The 24,180-nt window shown below is 38.2% G+C and overlaps 2 protein-coding genes across 5 annotated transcripts; one reads left to right on the top strand and one right to left on the bottom strand.

Moving 5' to 3' along the window:
* The first annotated feature begins 1,607 nt into the window (after positions 1-1,607).
* LOC131773928 (DNA fragmentation factor subunit beta) lies at positions 1,608-7,182 on the top strand. 2 transcript variants are annotated; one of them, XM_059089899.2, is made up of 4 exons: positions 1,608-1,888; positions 3,207-3,505; positions 5,577-5,827; positions 6,914-7,182. In XM_059089899.2, exons 1-4 carry the CDS (start codon positions 1,654-1,656, stop codon positions 7,119-7,121), a joined length of 993 nt encoding a protein of 330 aa, XP_058945882.1. In that variant the 5' UTR covers positions 1,608-1,653; the 3' UTR covers positions 7,122-7,182. The 2 variants fall into 2 exon arrangements, with proteins under 2 accessions (XP_058945882.1, XP_058945883.1); XM_059089900.2 differs by lacking the exon at positions 6,914-7,182 and adding an exon at positions 6,704-6,907.
* A 4,207-nt stretch (positions 7,183-11,389) lies between these two features.
* Positions 11,390-24,054, bottom strand: LOC131773938 (uncharacterized). 3 transcript variants are annotated; one of them, XM_066172236.1, is made up of 10 exons: positions 23,917-23,967; positions 22,594-22,676; positions 20,806-21,026; positions 20,429-20,475; positions 18,381-18,440; positions 17,679-18,128; positions 17,209-17,337; positions 16,459-16,581; positions 13,146-13,274; positions 11,390-12,751 (listed from the first exon to the last, which is right to left on the bottom strand). In XM_066172236.1, exons 3-10 carry the CDS (start codon positions 20,937-20,939, stop codon positions 12,081-12,083), a joined length of 1,743 nt encoding a protein of 580 aa, XP_066028333.1. In that variant the 5' UTR covers positions 20,940-21,026; positions 22,594-22,676; positions 23,917-23,967; the 3' UTR covers positions 11,390-12,080. The 3 variants fall into 3 exon arrangements, with proteins under 3 accessions (XP_066028333.1, XP_066028334.1, XP_058945898.2); XM_066172237.1 differs by lacking the exon at positions 22,594-22,676 and having other exon boundaries at positions 23,917-24,054; XM_059089915.2 differs by lacking the exons at positions 22,594-22,676; positions 23,917-23,967 and adding an exon at positions 21,120-21,221.
* Positions 24,055-24,180: the final 126 nt, after the last annotated feature.

Here is a 24,180-nt window from a genome sequence, read left to right as displayed (position 1 = left end):
GGGGAACTTAGCGAAAGGCTGGTAGGGGACGGCTAACCTACCATGTACTAACATTTCAGGTGGGAGTGATAATACTCTACAAAAATAACACTCGCCAACCTCACTCCCAGAGCGCCGGCTTTTCCCTTCAAATATGGTAAACACCCTATAAACGAAGCAACCCGGTCGCTTGTCGCCAAGGAAACCAGAATAGGCTTTGATAATTTGGTTTTGTCGACTGAGTCGATATTGTAAAATCAACCTCTGTAAAGAGTTTCTAAAGCTGAAGTTTCGAATCAGTTGTGAATGAAAGGACAAGTTTTGCATTGTGCGCGCACGCAGTTAAAAGTTCCGGGTTGATTTACCCGGAACGTCAGCGTCAGACTTTTTACGGTGGCCAATTGACTTTATCAACGCAGTTGATAGAACAAAATTTTTTGTAATACGTCCACCGGAGCAGGACCACATTTTGTTAAGAAACTTACCCCTCGATTTATCAGTCGGAATAAGCTCTGCTGCAGCATACTGCCGGGCACGAGAGCAGCCTTAATGTTGTGTATGCGACTTTTTTCACCATTGAGAGCTAGAGTCGACTCTCATAATGATTTCCGTTAAGGTTGTCAAAAACTCAGTCGCTACTGCCGACGATAGCCCTTTTCAGGTTTACTCTCAAACGGACGAGCACACTACACAATCAAATAATGCATTACTTCTGATTTCATGCTTGGAAATCCAAACGCTGTAGTCCAGTGAAGATTGAATTTTCTTAATTGACGATTTGTAGTGAACGATCAAGTATGTGAATCGAAGCTGAGGGGTTGTTTACATATATTATTTTGTCGAATGATCTGCAGGGACAGCGTCGGCGGGAACTGACAGGTAGATGAATAAAAAGAACTACAGGAACTACGGAAATATACAGCAATGACTAATTAAGCGTTTGATCAGACTACGAACAATCCCTCCATCGACGGTAAATGAATATCTGGACCTGGCCGGAGCCAACTCCCTTCATTAAATTTTTATACAATCAAACCGTCAAAATGTAACAAACAACCGAATTTCTTTTTAGGAAAACTTATAATTAGTCCGAAAATGTAGTATACTTCACTTCTACAGCTTATCCATCCTTGGTTTTCGAGGTGCGTTTGCTGCTAGTAATACGTACCTTGTTATTTGGTCGCTTGGAACCTCTTTACCCAACTGAGATACGGAAAGGTATCAGATAAGTCTTATGTTGGAGGCGAAACGCGGTGTCATACCAGCCACGAAGTTTTTCTTTTCACAAAAATTTGTAAGATTTTGTGGTATGAACAAGAGCGTTACCTATGGAGTGCTGTGCACTTACTTTTGTATCAAAAATAATGAACCCTATTTAATTAGGTGGCAACTACAAAACATTTCGTGAGGATCTCAAAACAACTCAAAAGGTGGCCACGGTCGCTTAACAAATTTGAATAGCGTCATTCACGATCATAACAAAAAAATCTGAACAAAATGATGAAAAAACAAAAAACAAAAAAACATTCACAAAGTTGTCGCAGTCATTCGAGGGACTAAGTAGGAGCGGTGATCACCTGTGGACGAAAGAGGTAAGAGACTGGGTACAACATCAGCTTACACTGTCAACTGCGGTAGCCATCGGTAGTTCAGCTCCCCGAGAAAGACAGTGGTATGGTAACTCGAAAAGCTTATAAGATCCAAGATGTCAACAGAACGAAACGCATAGGGATTGTAGCTAACAATTTTAACGATCTGAAGAAGAAAGGCAGGAAAAGACTCGCTATAGCTGGGGATTGTAGAGTGTGTTTGGAGGACGGAACCATAGTAGACGATGAAGATTACTTTATCACTCTACCACATCAAACAGTCTTTGTATTTGTGCAACCCAATGAAACATGGGAAGGATGTAAGTGAAAGGTTTGAGTCTTTGACCTTCCCTTACCGAGAAAGCTAATAATTATTAATTCACCAGGGGTGTCTCATCAAATGTTCGACAATGGTGCCTAATTCCTGTGAGTTCAATTCGATTTGTTCCGTTTGTTCGACTGGGCACCCCTATGCTAAGAAATCGTATCACTCGATAATCGAAATTTAAAGGTATTTTTCATTCTTGCTTAAATTTTTTTGAGAGACTCCTTCCCCCCCCCCGTGAGAGATTTAACCGACCCCACTGTTCAATATTTGAATTGCCTTTCTTTGTTGGTTGAATTGAGTAAAGAAATACAGTAGAAGATGGATAGATCTGCCCATTTACACTAAGCCCATACTTGAATACTACCATGGTGCTGATACTGAAAATAACCCTTGCAGTGCATACTAAGTTTGTCTTCTTGTTTACATGCAAATATGTTAATGTAAAAGATGGCCTTAATGCTGGTCAGAACATCGGAAAAACTTATTTAAGGATTGCACCTCTAATGATTGGTTTTATAAGAATTATTCTGTTTTTATGATACCATACTGCTGGTGCATTAGGTCCTACTTTTTATTGTAACAGCTCTGAAAAAAAATATATTTTCCTTTTCTCTTACTTGTGTGTAAACAATAGAAACTTACAAGAGATTAACTGATTTTTTACTTGGTTTCAAAATGGGAGATTCAAGTGTCTTGCTTTAATCTTCATTCTGAATATTATTATGTCTGTTTCCTCATTCTTTTTCTGTATAAGATTTAATAATCTGGAGGCCAACTCCTAAACTGTATATGTCTCCAGGCATAAAAAAGTACTCTGAAATTTAGTGTTTCTGCTCACTCTCTCTCATTTGTATACATATAATTGATTTTTAAAACTTTACTCTTGAATTCTGTTCCCACAGAAAAACTACAGTTTGATACTTAATGCCTGAAACTCTCCACTTTTAAATCAATATTTAACTCTGTATATATATCGCAAAGTAAAAAAGTGAAAATGGCATCATCATTATCACTGTTATTATCATTACTACTTGGTGTTATTATTTTTATCAATGTCATTATGAAAATTATCTTTTTTTAGTAAAATGAATGACTACCTAAATAAAATTTAGGTAAGGTAGAATCCAAAGAATTCTCTCAATGATGGTGCTGTAATTGTGAAAAAAAATCAGATGTAGAGGAACCTTGTATGAAACCATCTTAATTAAGTTCCTAAACATGGGCAAGCATTTAAAATTATACATACGAAAGTAGTTTTCTGAAATACAATGCTGAACCTTGTACCATATGGTCTTTAATTGCATTTTCAGATGTGACTGTTCTGAAGAATGCTACTGAGAAGATTTTCAGAGCTATGTCTCAGCGAAATGAGATCATTGAACAGATTTATGATGTTATGCACGGTTCTAAGTCAAACGAAATGTATACTGTCATGTTGGAACTTGTCAATCGTCTAGATGATAATATCGAGGCAGAGGAACGTAGTGAAGATGAGGCCTGGTTTAATGGTCTTAGCCGATCCTTCAACACCAAAGAAGATGCCATGAGAAGTGCTGCAAAATCCAGAGTCAGGAAATACTTTTCCAATGCAAAGGATTCTTTTGAGAAAGTAAGTTCCCTGTGCAATTATGCAATATGAATTTGTTTTGATTTGCAAAAACCTGCTCATTAGGTGTTTGCTTTACGGCTGGTGGTGGTCTTGATGATGAAACTACTGAGGGTTTAATATCAAGGATGGTACCCAGGTGCAGTCCAGGGACGACCTATCAAAAAGTTGATGGCTAACAACTTTGTTTCTAAAGCTCAGGGGAGGGGTAGGGGTAGGGGTAGGGGTAGGGGTAGGGGTAGGGGAAGGGTAGGTTTAGGAACTTTGGTCAATTTGATTCCAACTTTTTCTTTCCTTACTTTTTTTGCAAGCTGCCTAGCTAAGCTGTTTTCATGCTAATGCATTGCTGCAGCCTAGCCAGGGAGCCAGTCCTTGTGGGTAGGGGGAGGCTGGGTGTCAAAAGTGCAGGGTTGGGGCCGGGGAGGGTGTAAAATTGACTCTGAATTTTGGGTTTAGTTTATTGTCCCCTTGGGTAGTTTTTTATTTCCAATCAGATACATGAATCAGTTGTATACGAGTAATAACCTTGTTTTCTTACTCAAGCTAATGCATGGCACACTTCAATAATGTACATGTAGGAAGTTACTGACTGGACTGGTTTTGTGTTATCTCTACATCACTAAAAATTGTGGTGAAGGGTAAATCAAATGAGCTTGCCATCTGCTTACAGTCCTTCAAAATCACTTGATGGAAGGATAGTACAAGTACTTACTCACTTCTGTTAAAAGCCACATTAGATAGATTCTTAGAAAAAGTTTTATTTTTTAAATGATTATTAACGAACTAGACTACACGCAGTTAGCTCAGTTTCTTCCAAAATGTATCGATTTCTTAGGAAAATCGGTGTGTTGAAGGAAATTTAATACCACCATGATTAAAGTATAACAAGTACATTAACCTCCACAACAACAACAGAAGAAAAATGGGTTGAACCTAAGGTGTTACATTTGATCATGTCCTTACAAGTTCCTACCATTGACTACGACTGTTATTTCGATAACTTAAGCCGCTCATGTTTTTGAAACGTTGATCATTTTCATCCACATCAGTTGTTTTCAGGACTACTCTCACTCGCCCTGAATCACTGAATGAGAGCGAAATAAGACTTTCGGTTTTCATTCGCTTTGGATCAATATCGGCCAGTGTAAACATAGCGCTAGAAGCGGTAGGACTTCGGAGAGAAGGTGAATTGTTTACGCCCTGACAAATTAATGTTATTAACATGAAAAAATGGCCTGCCCCGAAAGGAAAAATGATATAAAGTGGTTTTGCAATAAGCAAGCTTACTCCGGTAAATCTAGCAACAAGGGGCATTAACTGAAACACTTGTTCTCTTATCATCCTGAAATACTTTTAAAAGAATCATATAGAAACTGCACGGAAAGGTTAAATTTGAATAGCTCGTTTGCTTTTTCAAAGCATTTCCCGTCATTTAAGTGGGGTGAAAATCAAAATTTTCCCCTCAAGGGCTGACGCTTACGAGTTCGCCTCTAAGTCCCCTCACTCGAAATCATACTGTACGAGCCCTGAGATTTCGTGTCATCAGTTTACGATTTAAAACCTTAAAGGTACTTGAAAGGTTTTACGATGGTAAAGTATTTTATCCCTAAAGGGCACTATGAGCACCCTTGCCCTTTTAACAGGGCATTATCCTCCGGAAATCCAAGATGGCGTTGTGTTGCAGCACCTTCCTCCTCAACAGAGCCCCTACAATATGTCCGAATGATCAGCAATTTGACTGAAATTAAATAGAGTTTCAACAAATGGGATCAATGAAAATTCCTAAAGTGGAGATGCTGACCTCCTCAACGTTTGGAGAAAGAAGATTGACTGAAATTGAAATCACCCTTATTTGTGTGGCCGCTATTAGTTTTTGCAGCGCAACTCTTTTAAGTTCCGATTATCAAAGTCTCTCAGGAGATTAGAAATATCTCATCACGACATTTTTAAGTGGAAAAATTACATGCTGGTCAAGCTATAGAATCACGAACTTACACGTGTGTTTATTGATGCCTCTAAAGGGCTTATGGTTAACTACATATTATTTATTGACCGCCACATATCTTTCATTCAGGCGTCAAAGAAAGCTCAGCCTCTCCTATCGAGCACCCTAAAGCAATTTCAAGAGGAATTAAAAAAGCGTCAATATTTTGGTGATTACTTTGCTAGATCTGCTAATGACCAACTGCGTCTGTGTTGTGAAAAGGGGTGGTTCAGCTGTGAGGGGCCTTACAATGAAAAAACTTGTTCACACCTGCACACCATCAATCCATATGGTAGCAAGGAGAGTAGAGTCCTGTTTAGTACGTGGAACCTCGATCATGTGTAAGTATTGTTCTCCATTACTTTAATTTTTTTTAATTAAGAATTTCAGTGTTCAGTTTCCAGCCCTTCATAGCCGTAAGTGCTAGACATGTTTTGAAAGTACAATAAAACATTCTTACAATGTTTGAGCCGAGGGTGAGCTTACTCCCCAATTCTACCGCAATGATAACTATAATAGTTTGAGTGTGAAGTTTTACGTTTCCTAATTTTTTAATCAGTCGAAGGTCGTGATGGGGTGACCGTTCCAGGCGAACTTAAGGCAAGAAGAGGTCTTATAGTCTCTATCGTTGATCAGAGCGCAGCAAAATTTTATTTTTATTTTTATTTTTGAATGTTAAACTGCGTAATTTCAAGTGGAAGCAAGGCCTAGCACTTAGGTGTCTCCTGAAGTCTGGAATGCCAGACATTTACACCCTTCTTTTTAAGTCTCAACTTCCTGGGACTCGTCAAGTGCAGTCTTAAAGTCTCTCACGAAAGCAAGTTTTGCAGAAAACGGTCGGGCGAGGAAGCGCATAGAGGATAACTATGTCCTTCCTATGCTTACTGAACCGCAAATCCTCGCAGTTTGCAGTTACAAAGGGTTCCGCACTCGTGAAATGTGCCACATTCTGACGGCTTTAAAAAGGGGTCATTACGTTGCATGTTGACTTGGGACAATAGACCTTCTCCACCTTCAAAGGTTGGGAGCAGACTCGTCGTAATCGTCGGTTGACATCCACCAAAAAGGCATAACTGTTTAAGAAAAAGCGCCTAGAAGGTTTATACTAGGGGCACTGTTGACAATCAGTGTGTTTTGTAGCGATAAACTAAAGTAAATGCTTATACGTGTGACATTGTTTTCTATTAATTGAATTAGTTTGTTACCGTTTCTTCAAGGGCTTTTTACCAAGCTGCTGAGGGAAGTTTCCGGACATTTTATTTCGTTAGATATAGGTGGCTGGCGAATGAAACGAGAGTGCCTAACTCATTGTTAACTTCACACGTGCAGGACAAGTTATTATTTCCTGAGGAGAATCAAATCTTGCTTTCTTCATTTTCTGTTAATTGATCTGTCGCCTCACCCTGTGTATTTTTAACCTCTTCCAGAATTGAGAAGTCGCGACAGATTTTTCCAGCAATTATCCAGGCCGCTGAAAAGTGCCCTAAAGAAAGCGTATTAAACTGGAAGTACTTTTTTAGCTTGCTTTTCACAAGGGAGAATCTTAAACTGGTCCATATCGGGTGCCATGTAAAAGGAGAACATGAAGGATTTGAATGCCAATCCAAATATTTTTATATGAAATCAAAACGGTAACACGTGTTGCCGTTCTCGAATGATTCTATAATTAGTTTGCAATAAAAACGGTTACCCTTGACACTTGCTGTGGTTTGCCCTCTGTAAATCAATACTTCTTTTATGTTCTATTGTGAGTATTATTTGATACCATGGGTGTAAATCTCTGAACCTCCAGGGAACTTTTGGTAAATATAGCAAGCGAAGCGAGGAAATAGGGGGCACCGATTTGGAAAACGCTTGCTGACTGTAAAACTCTACTGGAGGTAAGGAAAAGAATTCACTTCTCTCAGAAATCGTCGTGTCTCCTTTTTCTTCTCTTTCTGTGTTTTTAAACGATATTTTATTTCTTCTGTTTCAATTAACTTATCATATGCATTTGTGATAGTAGTCTGCATTTTCCCGAAATAAAGGTCTTGTGCCAAGGTACAGTTTGATGCAAAAAGAAACCTGTATCAAACGGACCCTATATCCAGCCAGTGAACACTGATCACAATCCCAAATATACTGTCAAACCACTTGTATTCAGCGGACTCGGATACTGAAATGTGCCCTGTTTTTGGGTAACTTTAGTAAATACTATATAAGTTAATGTAGTCATAATTTTTAAATTGAGTTGCTCCTTCTTTTTTGCAAACGTCTTACATTGAATTGTCATGCGATGAAAAGAAAGTTTCAAATAGATTCAATTTTTAGTATTGGGAAGGTGGATGATGTGCTTGTTGTGCTAACTGTCGGTTGAGTGATCTTTTTCTAACACATGGCAAGTGTTTCTTGCCTCTAAAACTCTTGATGTTAATGAAGGTGATACATGATCATATGTCACCGACAATCCCCTCTCCAAGTATTAATGGCCTGGATTTCTCTGCCTTGACCCTATCTATTTTGTAGAGATCCCTCCAAATCAGAAAACGTGAACGCAATGTGTGACTCATCAACTTGTTTATTATTGAAGGAATCAACGATTTTAAATTATTTGTTTGTGTCAGTATTCGCGTTTTTTGCTTTATTCCATGCATTAGCCTGCATTTCGAGTCTCAATTTAGCTGGATAGTTTGTTGGCTGATATCTCATAGAATTTGAAGGAAATGTCTCAATGTCTGGGTCAGTATAATCAAAAGTTTTTTCTTTGCGAAATCACGTCTATATATATCAAGACTGATTCTGCCACTTTTCTTTAATCATGAGTGCCATTTGCTGATTGTGTACTGCCTCGGTTTGTCTGTTGGTGTCCTTTTAACTCGTCAGTTTATTTATAGAAAATATTGGCTTGAAAGTCAAAGATCATAGATGATTGCCTTGTGCGAAGTATTCGCTCAGTCTGATACATCAGCAGGCTTTTTGAGTCTTAATATAGCCGTTTAGTATCGCCTAGAATAATATGGAAATGTCTAACAGTCTGAGTATGTTTTAATCTGAACTGATGTAGCGGCGTGAGTATAATCAAAAGTTTTATCCTTGACCGATTTTTATTTTTTGTTTTGCCTGGTAAATTGAGATATGCGTGTTCATTGAAGTGAACGTGAGCGAAACGCGCCGTGGGTTAGAACTATTTTGTTACGGAGGCCAAAAAAATTTTAATAGTCAAGACTGCGATTCTGCCACTCTTCTTTTCATCATGAGTGTTACTTGTATCTTTTACTTACGAATTTTGGGATTTTTGACTGGGTTTAGATTGTCTGTTGGTGTCCTTTTATTAGAGAGCATTCATTTCCAGACCGGCGGAGATAAGACATTTGCTGTGGCTGTATTTTTCACTGGATTAAAATTAATGAAGAACCGAAATGTTAACCGAAGCTTACCATAAATGTTTAATTCGACTCAGAGCTTGAAGAAAGATTAAAAGAGACTACTATGTCATGATATTCTTGGAATTTTTCAACAAAAACTACTTTTAACTTTTCTGCACAGGTCTCAAACAGCATAGTGCAATATATTCCTTAATTTTTTTACTTTGTGGATCAAATTAAAAACGTGTCGTCACATTCGTTAAGGGAACGTACATTATTTGTCTCGCTTCTAAGTTGTCTGAAGGTGCTGTGCGATTTCAGGGTTTGGGTGCCATCTTGGATTGACTGACTAGTATTATTTATCTACCTATTCCTTCGTCCATCCATCATTATTCAAAGGTATACTATTATCACCCACGAAAGAACTCTAACTCTAACTCCAACTCTGACTCTATCTGGCTACACTGGAACATTAAATAAAAGTTTTAATCAGGGCGCATTTCTTTGAAGATTATGACGAATTTCGTCGAACTACCGTTTCACCTAGAAGAACAAAATTTAGCGGAAAAACCTTTTTAGTTTAGATTACCATACTGAGGAATGGTTTGTTATGCACCATGGCCTTGGAATGTTTCAGCTCAATTCCACGAGGGGCTAATCATTCAGAGAACTGAAATATGATGATGATGGAAAGGCACCGAAAGAAACAGAATTTTTTTCAGTTCCCACGCTTAGTGCAATTTTTGGATTGACAATTTTGATCTAAGGGTCACGGCATGAAGCCCATTGGTTGAAGTGTATCACATGAGGAGATATTTAACGTAAACACATTTGACTAATTTTAGCCACGAAAAGACTTCGCGACATGAGATAATCTGATACAAAATATGGTCGCAGAATGACTCTGGAAAGAACTTGAAAACCGATTTGAACCGGCTGACTCCTGTGCCTTGAAGGTTAAATTGAAATCAATGATTCTGCTGCCAAGAAACTTACCCAACTGCTCCTAAAAGAGATGTAAGAAACGTGTAATCTGGTCTTCAACCTTAAGGCATGCAAGGCACAGCTCGAGAACAAAGGTAATACATCGGTTAGATTCACAGAAGATTACGAGGCATGTATAGGAATGACTACCTACGTTCCAGGGCTTTATTTGACTTACTTCTTGTCACTAGTCATGAGGTTTACCTGATATTTGTGAAGGTCTTTCTTCACAGCGAAATAGCCAACAACTGACTGGAGTTTATTATGTTTGCTTATTTCATTTTGTGGAGACTGCATGCAATGACCTACCTAACGGCAAGTTTGCGACAAACCAAGCCCAAAATATAAGAAGGAAATTTCACAGTCTTCATTTCAGGTCATTTTTTGCCCATGAACGGATTACCTTTGTCAAAATACCAGTTAGCATTAGTTTAATGCCTTTTGCTAACCCGAGGAGCAAGTGAGTTTTTAGACCTTTCGAGCTTTCACGTGTTTTGAAGTATGTAGCCGCAAACAGGTCATAACCACGTGTGGAAAGTCACGTGCAACCTTTAAGAATAGGTTTTTGCAGGAATTGTTGCCGCGATAGTTTAGGTTTTCTGATGTACTTAAATAACCATTTGTAGGTAAAACGAGAAACCTCTAGACTACCCTTCCATCTGATTTGTGCTAACGAAATGTTTTTTAATACAACCTAGCAGCCCTACGTAGGTTGCAACTTTTTGTTTAAATTCCATAACAAGAGGTGTGACGTTTTTTTGGTTTACGTGGAATTTCAGGCAACAAGTTACTCTTGAAGTAAGCTGGTTTCTCCAATGTGTAACAGAGAGTGATTCGCCTCTGGTCGGTTTTATGGTGATAGGGGGTTGATGATTTTATTCAATAGTTCGTTGCAAATGCAAGGGATTTATCTGAATGCAGTCGACCTCGCTAACGCGAACCTTCAAGGGAAATGCACTTTGATAAATTTGGCTACATCACAGACTTCGAGTGCTACTGTAACGTTGTGAAAAAGGGGTTATGCAACGAAACTTCATGAGGACGCAATTCGCTGTAGTTGTGTACCCTGAAACGAAACCCAGATGGACGGGCACTAGAAAAGTTCAATATTTTACTTATTTAAATACAATATTCTGAACACAGAACACTTCGTTTTGGCTCATTACGACGTGAAACGCATCGCTCGATTTATTGAGAGTAAGATTTTACCAAGAATGACCTAAACGGAGCGGAAAATTTATTTAGGTTTGCGTAAGGTTCAAGTCAGCAAGGGTTGCCGAGACCGAAATTGCGTTAAACGAATAACAGATGTCAAAAGGGGAAATCGATTTTTCTTCAAGCTGGCGAGGGTAATTGAGTGTCGACTGTTTTTCCTTGCTCTCAGGAGAAAGATACACATAAATTTTGATAATTCACGCAACGTGCGATATTGCATTCTCATTTATCAATAGCATTTATTTCAATTCATCATGCCTGCTCTCTAACAGGTAAATTTGTTTCATTTTATACCCAGTTTCTTCCTTTTTCTCCGGCACAGGACGATCTTCATTTGAAAACATGACTAGGTACTCTTGATGTCTGAGGCAAATAGTTTATTTATACGCTAGTCTCTTAGGGGGGGCTTTTATCATCACAAGCGGGCAGTTTCTGTTTCACTTTTCAGTCCTGTTACCGACATGAATTGATTAACATAGTGCTCTCGATAAAAAGATATTCCTTTCACTAACAAGTTCTGACTCAGGCAACATTAAGTCATGTCGTAGATCTTCTAGTTTGAATTTAATTGACGGGTCAGTTTAATCAAACCTCCGAAAATGTGGCATACCCGATAACTGCTAGTCTTTTGAATTACGAGATTGTACCTTTTAAAAACCTTATCTGTTGTGTTTATTTTTTAAAGGTAAAATACAGTGTCATTTCTCACGCCTACATCCGACTGTACCTCTCTTTAACCTTCCAAACATCGACCTGGATTCATTGTCATGCTGTTTTGTCCTTACCACAATTTTATTGCAGAGTCTCTGAGATACGTCGAATTAAATAATATTTCTACGTTAGCGCTTTTTTCGTATTGCGTGGTCGTTAACATAGATGCTTTTTCATGATTGTTTGTCAGGTGGACATACTTTCCGTAGTTACCAGGCGATACACCATTTCTTGCGATGAAATCCAGTGAAAGCCAGTGAAGCTGTTTCCATTCTGTTGTGACCATTTCCCGCGCAACGGAGAATCAGCGCTTCGGCACTGTCTGGTGGAACAAGTTTTTTCAAAGATAACTTCTACTGCCAGCATTGCCTTGAGGCAGTCGTATTGGCGGTGTTATCTCGATCTGCAGCAAAGCATGCGCATTTCGTTTCGTGCCTGAGGTGTCGCGGGCTGCAACAGATGTTCGAAATTTCTTTGAAGGAGTAACATCACAAAACGGCAGAAGACTTCTTTGAATCTTGATTTTTCCTCCCCCAGTGATTGAAAAGTGATCTAACTTTCGTAGAAAGCTGATTCGAGTGCTACCACCCCTCCCTGTGTTTTTTGTCTGAGCGCGATAAACAGTCGTATTTAATGGCGTGTTACAAGGAACCTTGATATAAAAAGACGAACGCGTAAAAGACAAAGACCCTCCGCGGCTTTGAACTTTTGAAAAGTTAATGAGTACAAATGCCTTGGCTGATCTATGCTTCTTTCCATCAAAACTGCTAGCTTCAATCTCAAGTAGGAAAGTTCGCATTTCGCGTATGTCGGGTCTTTTACTAAGAATAATTTCTCCAGTTCTTGAGTTGATTTCAAAAATCGTAGGTGTCTTGAGGTTCTCCGATAAAAGAGCGTAAGTGATGATGCGTCTATCCGGGAAAGTTCTTGCCTGTAGTTTACTAACCACCGTGTGAAGACGCGTACTTTCACTTACTTTCACCATGTATTGGTCATTGGTAAAGGAAATTTCTAAATTGAACAAGAATGAAAGAACGTCAGAAAAGACATTTGCTATAAGAAATTGTTTATCAGATTTTGCTCCTCTATCTTTTTGTTCAAATTGTCCCTCTTTTCTGTTTGTTTTCATTTACGTTTTTGCCTGCAGGAAGCTAAGTGCACGTGCTATTGAAACAAAAGTCCCTGAAGTTTTTCTTCCCTGCGGTTAGATGAAAAGAGATCATGCCAACGAAGTTGGTAAAAATCTTGACAGAGCCATGATTTATGAATAAACCCCTAGCAGGAAAGAAGCGGCTATGTGCCAACTTTCTTGTGGTTAGCCTTCATATCACGCAAACAAGTTATCAAGAGCGTAAATTGGCGCTGCAAATGGAAATAGTTTCTGGAGATGAATCAATCCTCTTACCAAGATAACACGTTTTTTTATCAGAGTTCAGCGCATATCCCGATGGACATGCGCAGCGGTACGAGGATCTTGTGTTAATGCAGAGGTGGGAACATCCTCCGTTGTTCTTAGTGCACTCGCTTCTACCTGCTGAGGTAAAAGAAATTGACTGAACATAAGCGCAAGCGATTAATAGTGAGCAGGTAAGGAAAAATGTTATTTACAGTTTCAGAAAAACGGCGAAAGTGACACGGGTGTATACTTAAACAGCCCGCAACAATAGACAGTCTATGGTATTGCAGATGGCTCTTTACCGTATGTTGTCGCTAGGATTTAAGCGAAAGAGACGAGGGGAACATTATACAATCTAACCTTTAACAGAGTTAACGGGACAAAAGTGCCTTCTTAAAACTACCAGAACAGGATTATGAGAGTTTCGTCTTCAAGAAGGCAAACAACGAATTTACTTGTAGATCCCACCGAGCAAATACTATCACTCATCAATGACAAAGAATCTATAGAGGATTATATTATTTACAAAGTATTATCGACTGATCTTAAAATGAACCATCATCAAATGAAAACAGTGGCGCCAAAGTGATAATTTCGTGCACACAACACTAATTTGTAAAAAAGCCTTCGAGTGAGCAATTCTCACTCAGTTTGAGCTAACAGCTTACTTCTGATATACAAATAGAAACTGTGGAGCTACTTTTGGACTGTCCGTGATAATCAACTGCTCCTAACAAGGAAATCATATGTTGGCACCTGCAGGCCGGAGACTTGTCATGGCTCCCCTATTTTTGGCGTTGTCTATCACACTTTATCCCTCTTTACCTTAAATGCCTTTTCAAACTTGTTATTTAAAAAAAAAAAAAAAAAGGGTCTTGAAAATTGGAGAAAAAAAAGCTCACGAGTACTCGCCTGAGTCGAAAGAATGCGGCTTACACTAAACCTAATGACAGCTGCTAATGATCGGATGGTGATCAGATTGGAAGTTAGGATGAGCGTTTCCTCCCTTGAATAGAGGATCAATTCCAAGCTTGCAATAGGCCAAGTTTATCACAAATGGAACGTTTTCTTGTTTGTTAGTTTTGAAGCCTAATTATAGAAAAACATTTGATATTAAAACGGAAGCCATAAATCTAAAAGGAAATTGCTTGAGCTTGTAATCCTGTTAAAAAGGAGAATTGGAAAACTTGAAACCGCTCGTTTTTCGCCTTATTTACAGGAGTGCTATTATTACTGTGATATAGGATAGTTCGCATGTATATGTTAACATTTTCCCACGATATATATATATCCAGACGAAATTTGAAATTTTCTACATAAATAGCGCTAACTATATGAAATAAGATTAGGAATTTCTGGCGTCAGCAGTATCTGCTATGGAAACGCATTTCCTTTAGAGAGTCCTTTTTCAAGGTCCGTGCAGCCATGGCCAGGAATCTGCATGCAAGGCAATTTTTTACTAATCAAGTATAACGAGATTCATCAAGCATCTGTCAGCTCGCATCAGTAGTTTGTTGCTAATGTTATTTAAGAGAATCAAAACCGTCGCATATGGGCTGTGTGCCCTTGCTCCAAATTCCACCCACTGCCAGTGGGCCTTGACAATATGGCACCAAATCACCCTTCATCTTAGTCTTCGTCAAGAGCCAAATTGTTTTTCACTTACTTTTAATTAACACATAGGAAAAAAAGTCACAAAACGAACTAATCATCACACTATTCAGCTTTTTTTAAAATCATAAATCTCTTTGAAAATTGATTCAGAGCCGTTTTGAACTTTGACAGTTTCTAAAAATCAGGCCGTAATCGCCGACTTTCTATTTCCGGTTCTAAAGATGGAAAGCGACGGAAATTTCTTGCTGTCGATAGATAATCTCACTGCACACGAGACACGCGGTAAACCACACATGACACAATTATTCCAAATATTACGCCTTTGTTGTTTTAAAACGTTTATCTCATTAATTGATTGTTGACTTTTCTTTTGAACTCTTCTGATCTAGGTACGTGCGGGCACGTACGCCAAGCCTTAAAGTATCTTGGGAAATTGTCCGACTCAGCCGCATATAGATGACGACGTCGCCGATCACGCCGCGGGGAACCTTAAGCGATAACTAACTTTTATGAGAGAACTCTAATAAATTTTTGGACATGAAAAAGTTTTTCAAGTTTGATATCTAACTTTCCTTGTGCTGCTTTTAGGAGGTTACTTCAGTATGAGTCATGACCTTCTTTTCTTTTTCTATTTAAGGTGGTCGAAATCATTTTCATCTAAATTTAATCTGTTAGACTGACATAATGATCTCTTTACTAATATTTTTTGTCTCAGCCACGAGCTGTTCCTCGAATATTACAGAGAAACATTCGCTATTGGTTGGAACTATCATCAAAATATAAGTAGCAACACAGAAGATATATATACATATATATATATATATATATATATATATATATATATATATATATATATATGGGATAGAGGGAAAAAGTTCAAGAACAATCGTGAAATTGTGCGGGAGGATGGCCAATAGATTGTCAATTAAAATTAAATTAGTTGCTTCTAAGTGAAAGCGCTTGCAACGTTGATCCAAATTTGGATTTTCCTTGGGAAAAAAGGGAATCTAGAAACCTCTGAGCAACCGTGATCGCTTTTAGGATTAGGAATGGTTCTTGCGCATGTTAAAGCTTATGTTGGAGCTAAGTTTAGTCAGAGAAGCTTTATTGTAGATGCTGCGAGAAAACTCTTTAAAAAAGACACTGAATATTCCAGTGAAACTCACCAATATTTAATGTAATTTCATTAAAAACTTAATAACACGTTTTGTCTATGAACTCGTCGACATATGTATTTCAGTTACTAGATATCAGACTGATATGCTGTGTCTTGAATGGATAAAAACAATTGCAGCAAATAATTGTCTCCATTTTTTCCGATTGCGTGTTCTCTTGTTGGCCTGTGTGTAGCCTTGCAGCAAAAACCAGGGGACCAGATGCAAGAGCTAATGCTCTCTTGTTATTTAGGTGAAGTTTTTAGCCTTCGTCGTTGCAATATATGTTAAAAGATAACTTATAAAATGATTGAACTTTTACGAAAAGATGACTCAACATAACTGTGTGATGCGTTGTTTGCATAAGCAAGAAACGATTTAACTGTCTACACACCCGCACAAAATCTCCTGAAAACCCTTCAGTATGTCAGTGCTTTAACTAATAGCCATAAATACTATGAGAAAGTCTGCGCATTCCATCTATTACGCATGTTCGGGGCGCAGTTTTATCCCTTTCGCGTAAAACCTGAGGTTCCTTCAATTATTTCGATTACCTCTGCACCTTTTCCCGTCCGGTGCTAGTTTATAGCCTTTTCTGCACTTGCAATAATGGCTTCCCCTCGTGTTCACGCACTTGTGTTGGCAACCTCCATTATTATATTTGCATTCATTAATGTCTGCGATAAAAGACAAAAGATGTCATCGAATGACCTCACTTACACTGATCGGCTGCTTTTTTTTTTTTACTTTCGTTTTTCTGGTTGTCTCCTTGTTTCAATGTATTTGTTTATTTTTCAAAGTGACAGTTTTTTCCGTATTCACAACTTAAGCTGGTTGCAGTATGTATCACTTATATCAAACAATTTGGAACTTAGTCATCACTCAAAACAGCCAAATCTATCCTTTGCTTATCAATAAAAGCTTCTCTTTAATCTTACCTATGTAAGCAAAATCTAAAATATTTTGAACATAAGATTAATTACTGAACAAAGCAGGTGAAGCGAAAGAGTATTCATCTATGTCAAGGAGTAGATTGAGAATAGCTGTCGTGGGCGTCATTTAAGAAAGTTATTATTATTATCAAGTTCAGGTTATGCACATGAACTTGAAGTTGAAACAAAGTGTTTTAACTATGAAAACATCAATAAATTTTTAACCAATCGTGCAACTCAGCCGTGATGAAAAGATAACAAATTTTTTCAGGCATCCAACTATTGGTTTAACATCAAGATGTGCTAATCCATAGCAAAATCATAAAAGTGTAAGACTTTTAAGAGTTATCAGTACATTTAACTTCCACCTACCCACGCAAGTCGCCTCCTGCTTTCGTCCTTTGCTGACATAACCATCAAGGCAGCCACACACAAAACTTCCAAGCGTGTTTGTGCACAGCGTGGGAAATGTGCACACATCCATTTTGCACTCGTTTTCATCTGTTTAATAGTGAAGAATGTAGAAATTAAAAAACGTGAACATTATTAGTAATGTCTTCATTTCATTGTGTTAGAAGCTAAAATAGGAGGTACTTGTGCGTACATGCGTCATAATCATTAGCTTGTTGAAAGGATGGATATCGCAGTCCGACTAGAAGAGAGGTCTTCTTTTTTTCGGTGACAGAAAAGCACAGAGAAAGGCTGTGCGGGTTTATTACCTCTCAAATTCCTCATTTTCCCGAGAATTTCCTGCATGGAACCTCATTCACTTTTTCTACTTTACTTCGGTGGATATAAATTTACTCACTTGTCTTTATTCAAGAATGAATACTTGAACTTACCAATTGCAGTGTAGGTTATGGAGAATCCCTTGCCAGTGATTGACTGATCAGAGTAAAATTGAACCCAGAGAGTGTTTTTTTTGGATATGAATCTGAATGGCACTGCACTTCCACAGTGTATGTGTGGATTTCGAAACTGTTTTGAACTGGACAGCATAACTTTATCCTTTTGGCAATTATCTGAATTTTGAAGATCAATTGATCCGAAGCGGGCCTTGATAAGGTATCCACGAGGTACTTGTACTTTCCAAGTGCATACTTGGTTTACGTCATAGTTGTTAGGGAAGTTTGGGGAACGGATTCTACCGTGGGGTTTCCTGAGTAGAATGGTCTTTCTGCTGCACCTTGCTGACAAACTGGAGTTGGTGGGAGCACCACTCGTAGAGGGTGTGGGTATTTGAGTTAAGTTGAAATAACCACTATTTATAGATCTTTGGGTTGCGTTGGAAGCTGTGCAAAATAAATAACCTGTTCAGAATGACGTTAATATCTATGTCCGAGCATGGCACGAAATTCTCTGATAACGGCATACGAGTTGCAAAACTTGCAGAAGCTCTGAATTAGAGAGAGAGCGAGACTAACTTTTCTATAACAATGAAACGTCTCTAAAACAACCTAGTTATCCTCAGCTGAAAAAAATTGTAGCAACAGAAAAACTCTCCCGTCTTTATGTCATGCTGTGTACAGTCAAGTTGTAATTACCTGTAGTAATGAGTACTTGAGTTGCATTGGTTTCATTGGTTGCGTTGGTTGCGTTGGAACCTGTACAGATGAAAAAAGCAGTTAGAATATCTTAAATTTTTTATCCACGAGAAGAAATTAATGTATTAAATTCACTGAATTTTCCTAACGCAATCTTTTTTCTAAATTGACAAAAATTTAGCTTGTTACTTTGCAACCCTCTTGGTTAAGTTATTACTTGGTCAGCGGACTGCTGGGGTAATATGCCAGTTTATGACACTTGTTTATCTGTGACACCCCTAAATCCCGCCAGACACTCATACCCTTTGACTCAGTGAGAGGACTTTATCTTTACCAAAGCATAATTTGGCGAAATGTGTCTCCTCCCCAACAAGAAAAAGATAGTGTTATCAAGATGTCATAGGATATATTGCTGCCGCCTATTTTTCTCTTCTTCACGTTACAGACATATAGAAAGCGGTATTTATTACGATACGTGCCACTCGACTTGCGGACATTTCAATTGCTTAAAAATTTATTGTGTGGCCACAAAAATGTTTTATTTCTTTCGACAAACACTTTTTATTGGCCCGGGTCTGAGTGACAGTTTTATTTGATTTTCTGAAACACTCGAGTATCTTAAACCAGAGAACAAATCAGAACTGCCTATAAAATCTAAATTTAACCTTCAAGTCTCAGCGATGAAATCCTGTTGCATTTTGTTAGTTGCAGGAAGAACCATCGTTTTTGTTTACGTATTGTGTTAAATAAGAAGCCTTTGTGGAGTTACCATTTGCTTCAGTTGTCTTAAAAAAGTAAACTTCAAAAGGACTCGTGAAAAGTTCTCAACGTTTCCCCTTTTAACCGCTTTTGTTCCAGAAAGCCTAAAATAATTACCACAGTTATAACAGGTTAAAACCTTTGATTTCGTACACCTTTAAGTTAATCACTTCTTCTAGAAAGTTCCTTATAATCAAAATATTTAAAATTATTTTTAGGTTTTTTCCGACCTGCCTTCTTTTGTAAAACCGGCATACGGATACCAATTGCTGCTCTGTTAGTGATCATGACAAGAACTCACGCACAATAAGCTGTTGATGGATGGATTGCCAACTTTAGAGGGACGACATGATAAGGCGCGACTTTCGACTAATGACTTGAGCGCTCGTATGAACATCTCACTTTGCTGAAAACTTGGCTGAAGCTTTGTTTCGAGGAGACACATTACTAAGCGGTTCTTTTCATGTAAATATAGGATTGAAATGAAATGAAAAGATAAGGGAAGGCTTTAACGTAATCAGGGTAGCAACACTTGCCATAGGTAGACCGAGATTAAAGTTTCCGTCTACAAATAATTACAAGATTGGTGTATGATAAAAGCTATTTCCGTACAACATAAAGCAATCAATGCCTTCTGAGGACCTCGAGTTTGCTGAATGCATCCCTTATATCAACAAAAATAGTTGAGCCCACCATACGCTGCTATCACAGTGCGGCGATAAAATGTTTTTGAATTGGAAAAAGAAAACACGATCCAGGATTATGAGACGGCATCATACTATAGAAAGAAACACTCCTGAATAAACATTTGTGAGCAGTTACAAAAACAAACGTAAATTCCAACGTGAAGGTAAAAAAAAAAAAAAAAATTCGAATCGAGGTGATACTTCTAGAATGAAGTCTATTTCAGCCATTCTGTCTCCATTTTTAGCTGAATCAAGCTGCAAGGATCTTATTCCCATCGAACTCATATTTTCTCTGTTCCGGCGAGAAAAGTATTAAGAAGCGTGAATTTCATTAAAGCTCTTCTTTTCTGTTTTCTTATGCAGTGAGGGCCCTTTTTGTATTAATACTCTTTCAAGACTGATTAGCAATCGCCAGTAAGTCTAGCACGTCAAGCCCCAAGTGACTCGTTGAGTATTCTATCGTGCAATACAGCTATTAAGAAAGGCAGGAAATTTGCTTGTTAAAAAGAGCGATATGGTCAAGTATCCGACTCACCTAATAAGCGGTCTCAATCATCATTTACTGCTTTAATTTTATTAATGCAAACTTAATACTTAAATCACCTTGTGTTTGATTAAGATTTCCCTTGTATCCAGGCACAGCCGAGATTCTGCAGGATGAAATGTTTTGCCAATACTTTAAATTGTTTTCAACTAGGAGATCGCACATGTAAAATTGACCTCTGTGTCAGCTTAGCACGAAATGAGATGTAAAACGTGCAAAAGGTTTGAATTAGAAAGCCGAGGCCTACTTTAACTTTTACTATGAAACGCTTAAGCAACAAGGGTTCTCTTCAATACAAAAGCCATGTGTCGTCTAACTGCATAATATCTTCACCTACAAGGAAACTCTGCAGTCATCAGTTCGCACATGAAACGAGAGCTACGGGTATTTCTAAAAGTTTTCCATAAAACTTAAAGCGGTTTTTTTTTTTACTTACATGAGGATCCCGAGGAGAAACACAAAAGCTATAGACTTGTTCATGGCTGATCGACTTGCTCCAGCTATCTTGAAATGACGCGTGCACTCCGGACTTGACTGAAGAGTTTTATAGGTTGCGTATACGTATTTCATAAATCATCGGCTTTGATGGCGTTTGGCATTCCTTTCAAGGGTACATTTACAGCCAATCATTATAAACCAAAGGGGCAAACATTCTTCCTGTATAAAGAGGGAGTATCACAATACATTACTCAAGATGAACTTAGGCACTTCATAATGACAAAATCAATTGCAGCTATTACGGCGGATTACCGAGGTTTAGACGTTAACAATTGTTCCTGTAAACTTTGGCCACTAATTGCACAGTACAGCAGGAAACGCGTCTCTTTAACTAGCTTGAGTATAAAGATGCGGTTATCCTTTTAACACGTCGAAACTGTTGCCGGCCCCGTTCCGCAATTGTTAACGAAACATTAATTAATCCGACCGTCGCCAAACGTACCTTTAGATGAAGATATCAGTTAGTTTACTAATTTTAGTTAATCCCAAATTGCTTGACACTTGAGAAATGCCTGAAGACTGACGAAGTAACGAAACTTGATCTCTTAAATTTGGCCTTGAAGATTTGAAGAGAGACCCCTATTAATCAAAACCTGCGACATGAAACTCGACCACCGAGTTGATTATTTGCGGCACACTTTAACATCAAGAGCGCGGCGATTGCTTTATTGTTTTACAGTAACGATTTTTATCTTACTTAGGGCTGTGCGATCTTAAATCGTCGACAGTTAAAGCTCACCTCCCTTATTTAATTTTGTTTAGTATTTCTACAAACCAGCAGTCTTCTAAGACATCCTTTGGACAATAAATCAGTTACAATCTTTTGGCAGGACTTAATTTCCTCCTTTGTTTTCTTTTAAGTTATATAGACTTTCTGGAAGAGGTTTAGAGAGGCTTCTGAATAAAAGCCAAGAAAATTGATATAACTGGGGATTCTAGGTGTTTTGCTCGTAAGGCGTTGAAATAGACGGAGCGTATTTCCCTGTTTTCAGGATTTGATTGGTACCAGGTTGTCATGATTTCGCCACGGAGTCTACATACACCACATAGTGTCACATCTCACTGCTTGCAACTTAAAATCATAAATCATCTTCAATTGAAAAACATTAGCAGACTGGTAAGCTTCGTAAATAGTTTTTCAGAAGCGTCAGCATATACGCCTAAATTGCAACGAGAATGATTCTAAAGAACTTCTTCAGGTTGCATCAATATCTAAGTCCAGGGAGGGAGAGGAAGTAGAGCGGAATAAGTAACTACAAACATCAGTGTTTTCAATTGCATGCCAGAGTTGATGATCGGTCTTGAATGATGATGATAATAAAGAAAAACTACAACTGCGCTTTTTACTAACGTGATTTCCTTTTATCGTGATCGCATTTCTTTTTGGAAGAACGTCTTCCAATTGGAAAAATGAGGTAAACTTACATAACAAGAACAATCGTTGGAACCTCAACAAACTTGATTGCATGAAAACCTTATGACTGCACGGATGTAGATACTATAGCTAAGGCAGCAGTTAATACCTCAGATATTTCATCCTAATCTATCTTTAGAAAAGAAAAAAAGATTTTAAGAAAGGAAAATCAGAGACTGTGGCGTGCGTGCGGTTTGTTCGCACGTGTGCATTTCATCTTAACTATACGTTCCCATGATACGACTACAACATATTTTTACAAATATCAATTAAACAAATAAACGACAATTATTGGTCATGTAATTATCTGACCTCATTAGTAAACTGCCTTCCCGTCGCCAATGAAAATAGCGGGTTCCTTGGTCTAAGCCGAAAAGCGGAATTTTTTCGGTAAGCTGGTAAAAATATAAAACGTAGACGGAAAATTTAAAATTTCAAGCTCGTGCTCGGGCCATGAACTAAATGATGGTTCAGGATTTATCGCTTTTATAAATAGTTTCACGCCTCTTTTCTAATTCGTTTTTACCATAACAAAGCAGTCATTTGCTGATTGGTTTTTTTTTAGCATTACGAAGGTCTTTCATGTGGTGTAGTCTGTATTGTTACTTAGAATGTGCACAAAAGATTTGCCAATAGGCTCAAAGTTATTATGACTCGCTGAGGTGACGGTCACGGTGTCTAGTGAAGGGCGCCACAGAGCTTGTGACTGACTCAGTGTCACATTTACAAGGCGCCAATACCGCCATTATTGCTGCGTCAATTGTCATGGATCTCATTAGCACGTTTAACACTGGCAAAATTTTCTCGGCAATGTCATGAATCTCGCCTAAAACTGAAAAAGCATTGTCACAATATATTTATAAATAACCTCTTGCAAATGTGGTATGTGTAATAAGTTTTCATGCATATACGCGTGTTTTCTGCGTTCCGTCTTGTTCTGCTTTACGCGGGAGGCTCGAAGAAGTTTGTGAGGAGGGCAACACTCATGGAGCTGCGTAGTCATGGAGCTGATCATACGAACCCTTGGGGTTAAACGAAGAGATCATCTCGAATTAAGCTCACGCGGCTTTCCCTTTTCAAGAACTTGCCGCTTTCTGTTAACTTAACGTTCTGTATATCTCTTATTTGAAATTCGCAAAAATAACAATCGCGTAATTCACAGTTTGGATTTTGTCCAAAAGTTAAATTAAAATTAAGATATGGGTAAACGTGAACTTGATCCTTTCAGCAATGTAAGCGATTCAACGAAAAATCAACTTATACAAGATGTATTAGCTCACAGCAGGAAACTTGCTAGTAATAGTGGATTTATTAAACGCAATAACCATAAAATTCATCTTATCTATTGAAGATGTTGGGACGCATCTTTCTAAGTTAGAAGTTTTTTCGTACAAAACCAATGCAATAGTTTGCCTACAAACTCCAATTAAACGTTATTTCTTGCCAGACCGGGCAAGCTACTTGGAAAGCTACTAACAGTCGTAAACGACGTCCAAACGAATCCTAAGTATAAAGAACTCACTACACCTGTTCAGCTTGAATGAATGACATATTGAAATAAAATCGGGTAACAGAACGACTTAATTAGCTCAAACTACTCAAGCGATATTCTATCTTGATGCAATTAAAACATACCGAGACATAAATTGCTCTTGTGGTTTCTTGTTTGTCGTACTCCGTTACAAGTGCGGGCGGAAGACTTTTCTTTAACAGACGTAATTGAAGGACAACTGACTTTTCAATATTATGAATGTCAGCGAGTCGAGCTGGCGCCTTGATAATGCTTGTTGAAATGTTTACAGGTGTGAAATAGAAGTCGCGAGACACACCAGGTAATCAGGACTTACATGAATTAAGCTTGTTGCCAGCTTGTTTACGCTTTTTCTATGACCTTTTAAT

Source organism: Pocillopora verrucosa, chromosome 9 (assembly GCF_036669915.1).
Source record: "Pocillopora verrucosa isolate sample1 chromosome 9, ASM3666991v2, whole genome shotgun sequence".
NCBI lineage: Eukaryota > Metazoa > Cnidaria > Anthozoa > Scleractinia > Pocilloporidae > Pocillopora > Pocillopora verrucosa.
The sequence above is the reverse complement of the archived record's forward strand: the minus strand, read 5'-3'. Positions and strand labels throughout refer to the sequence as shown.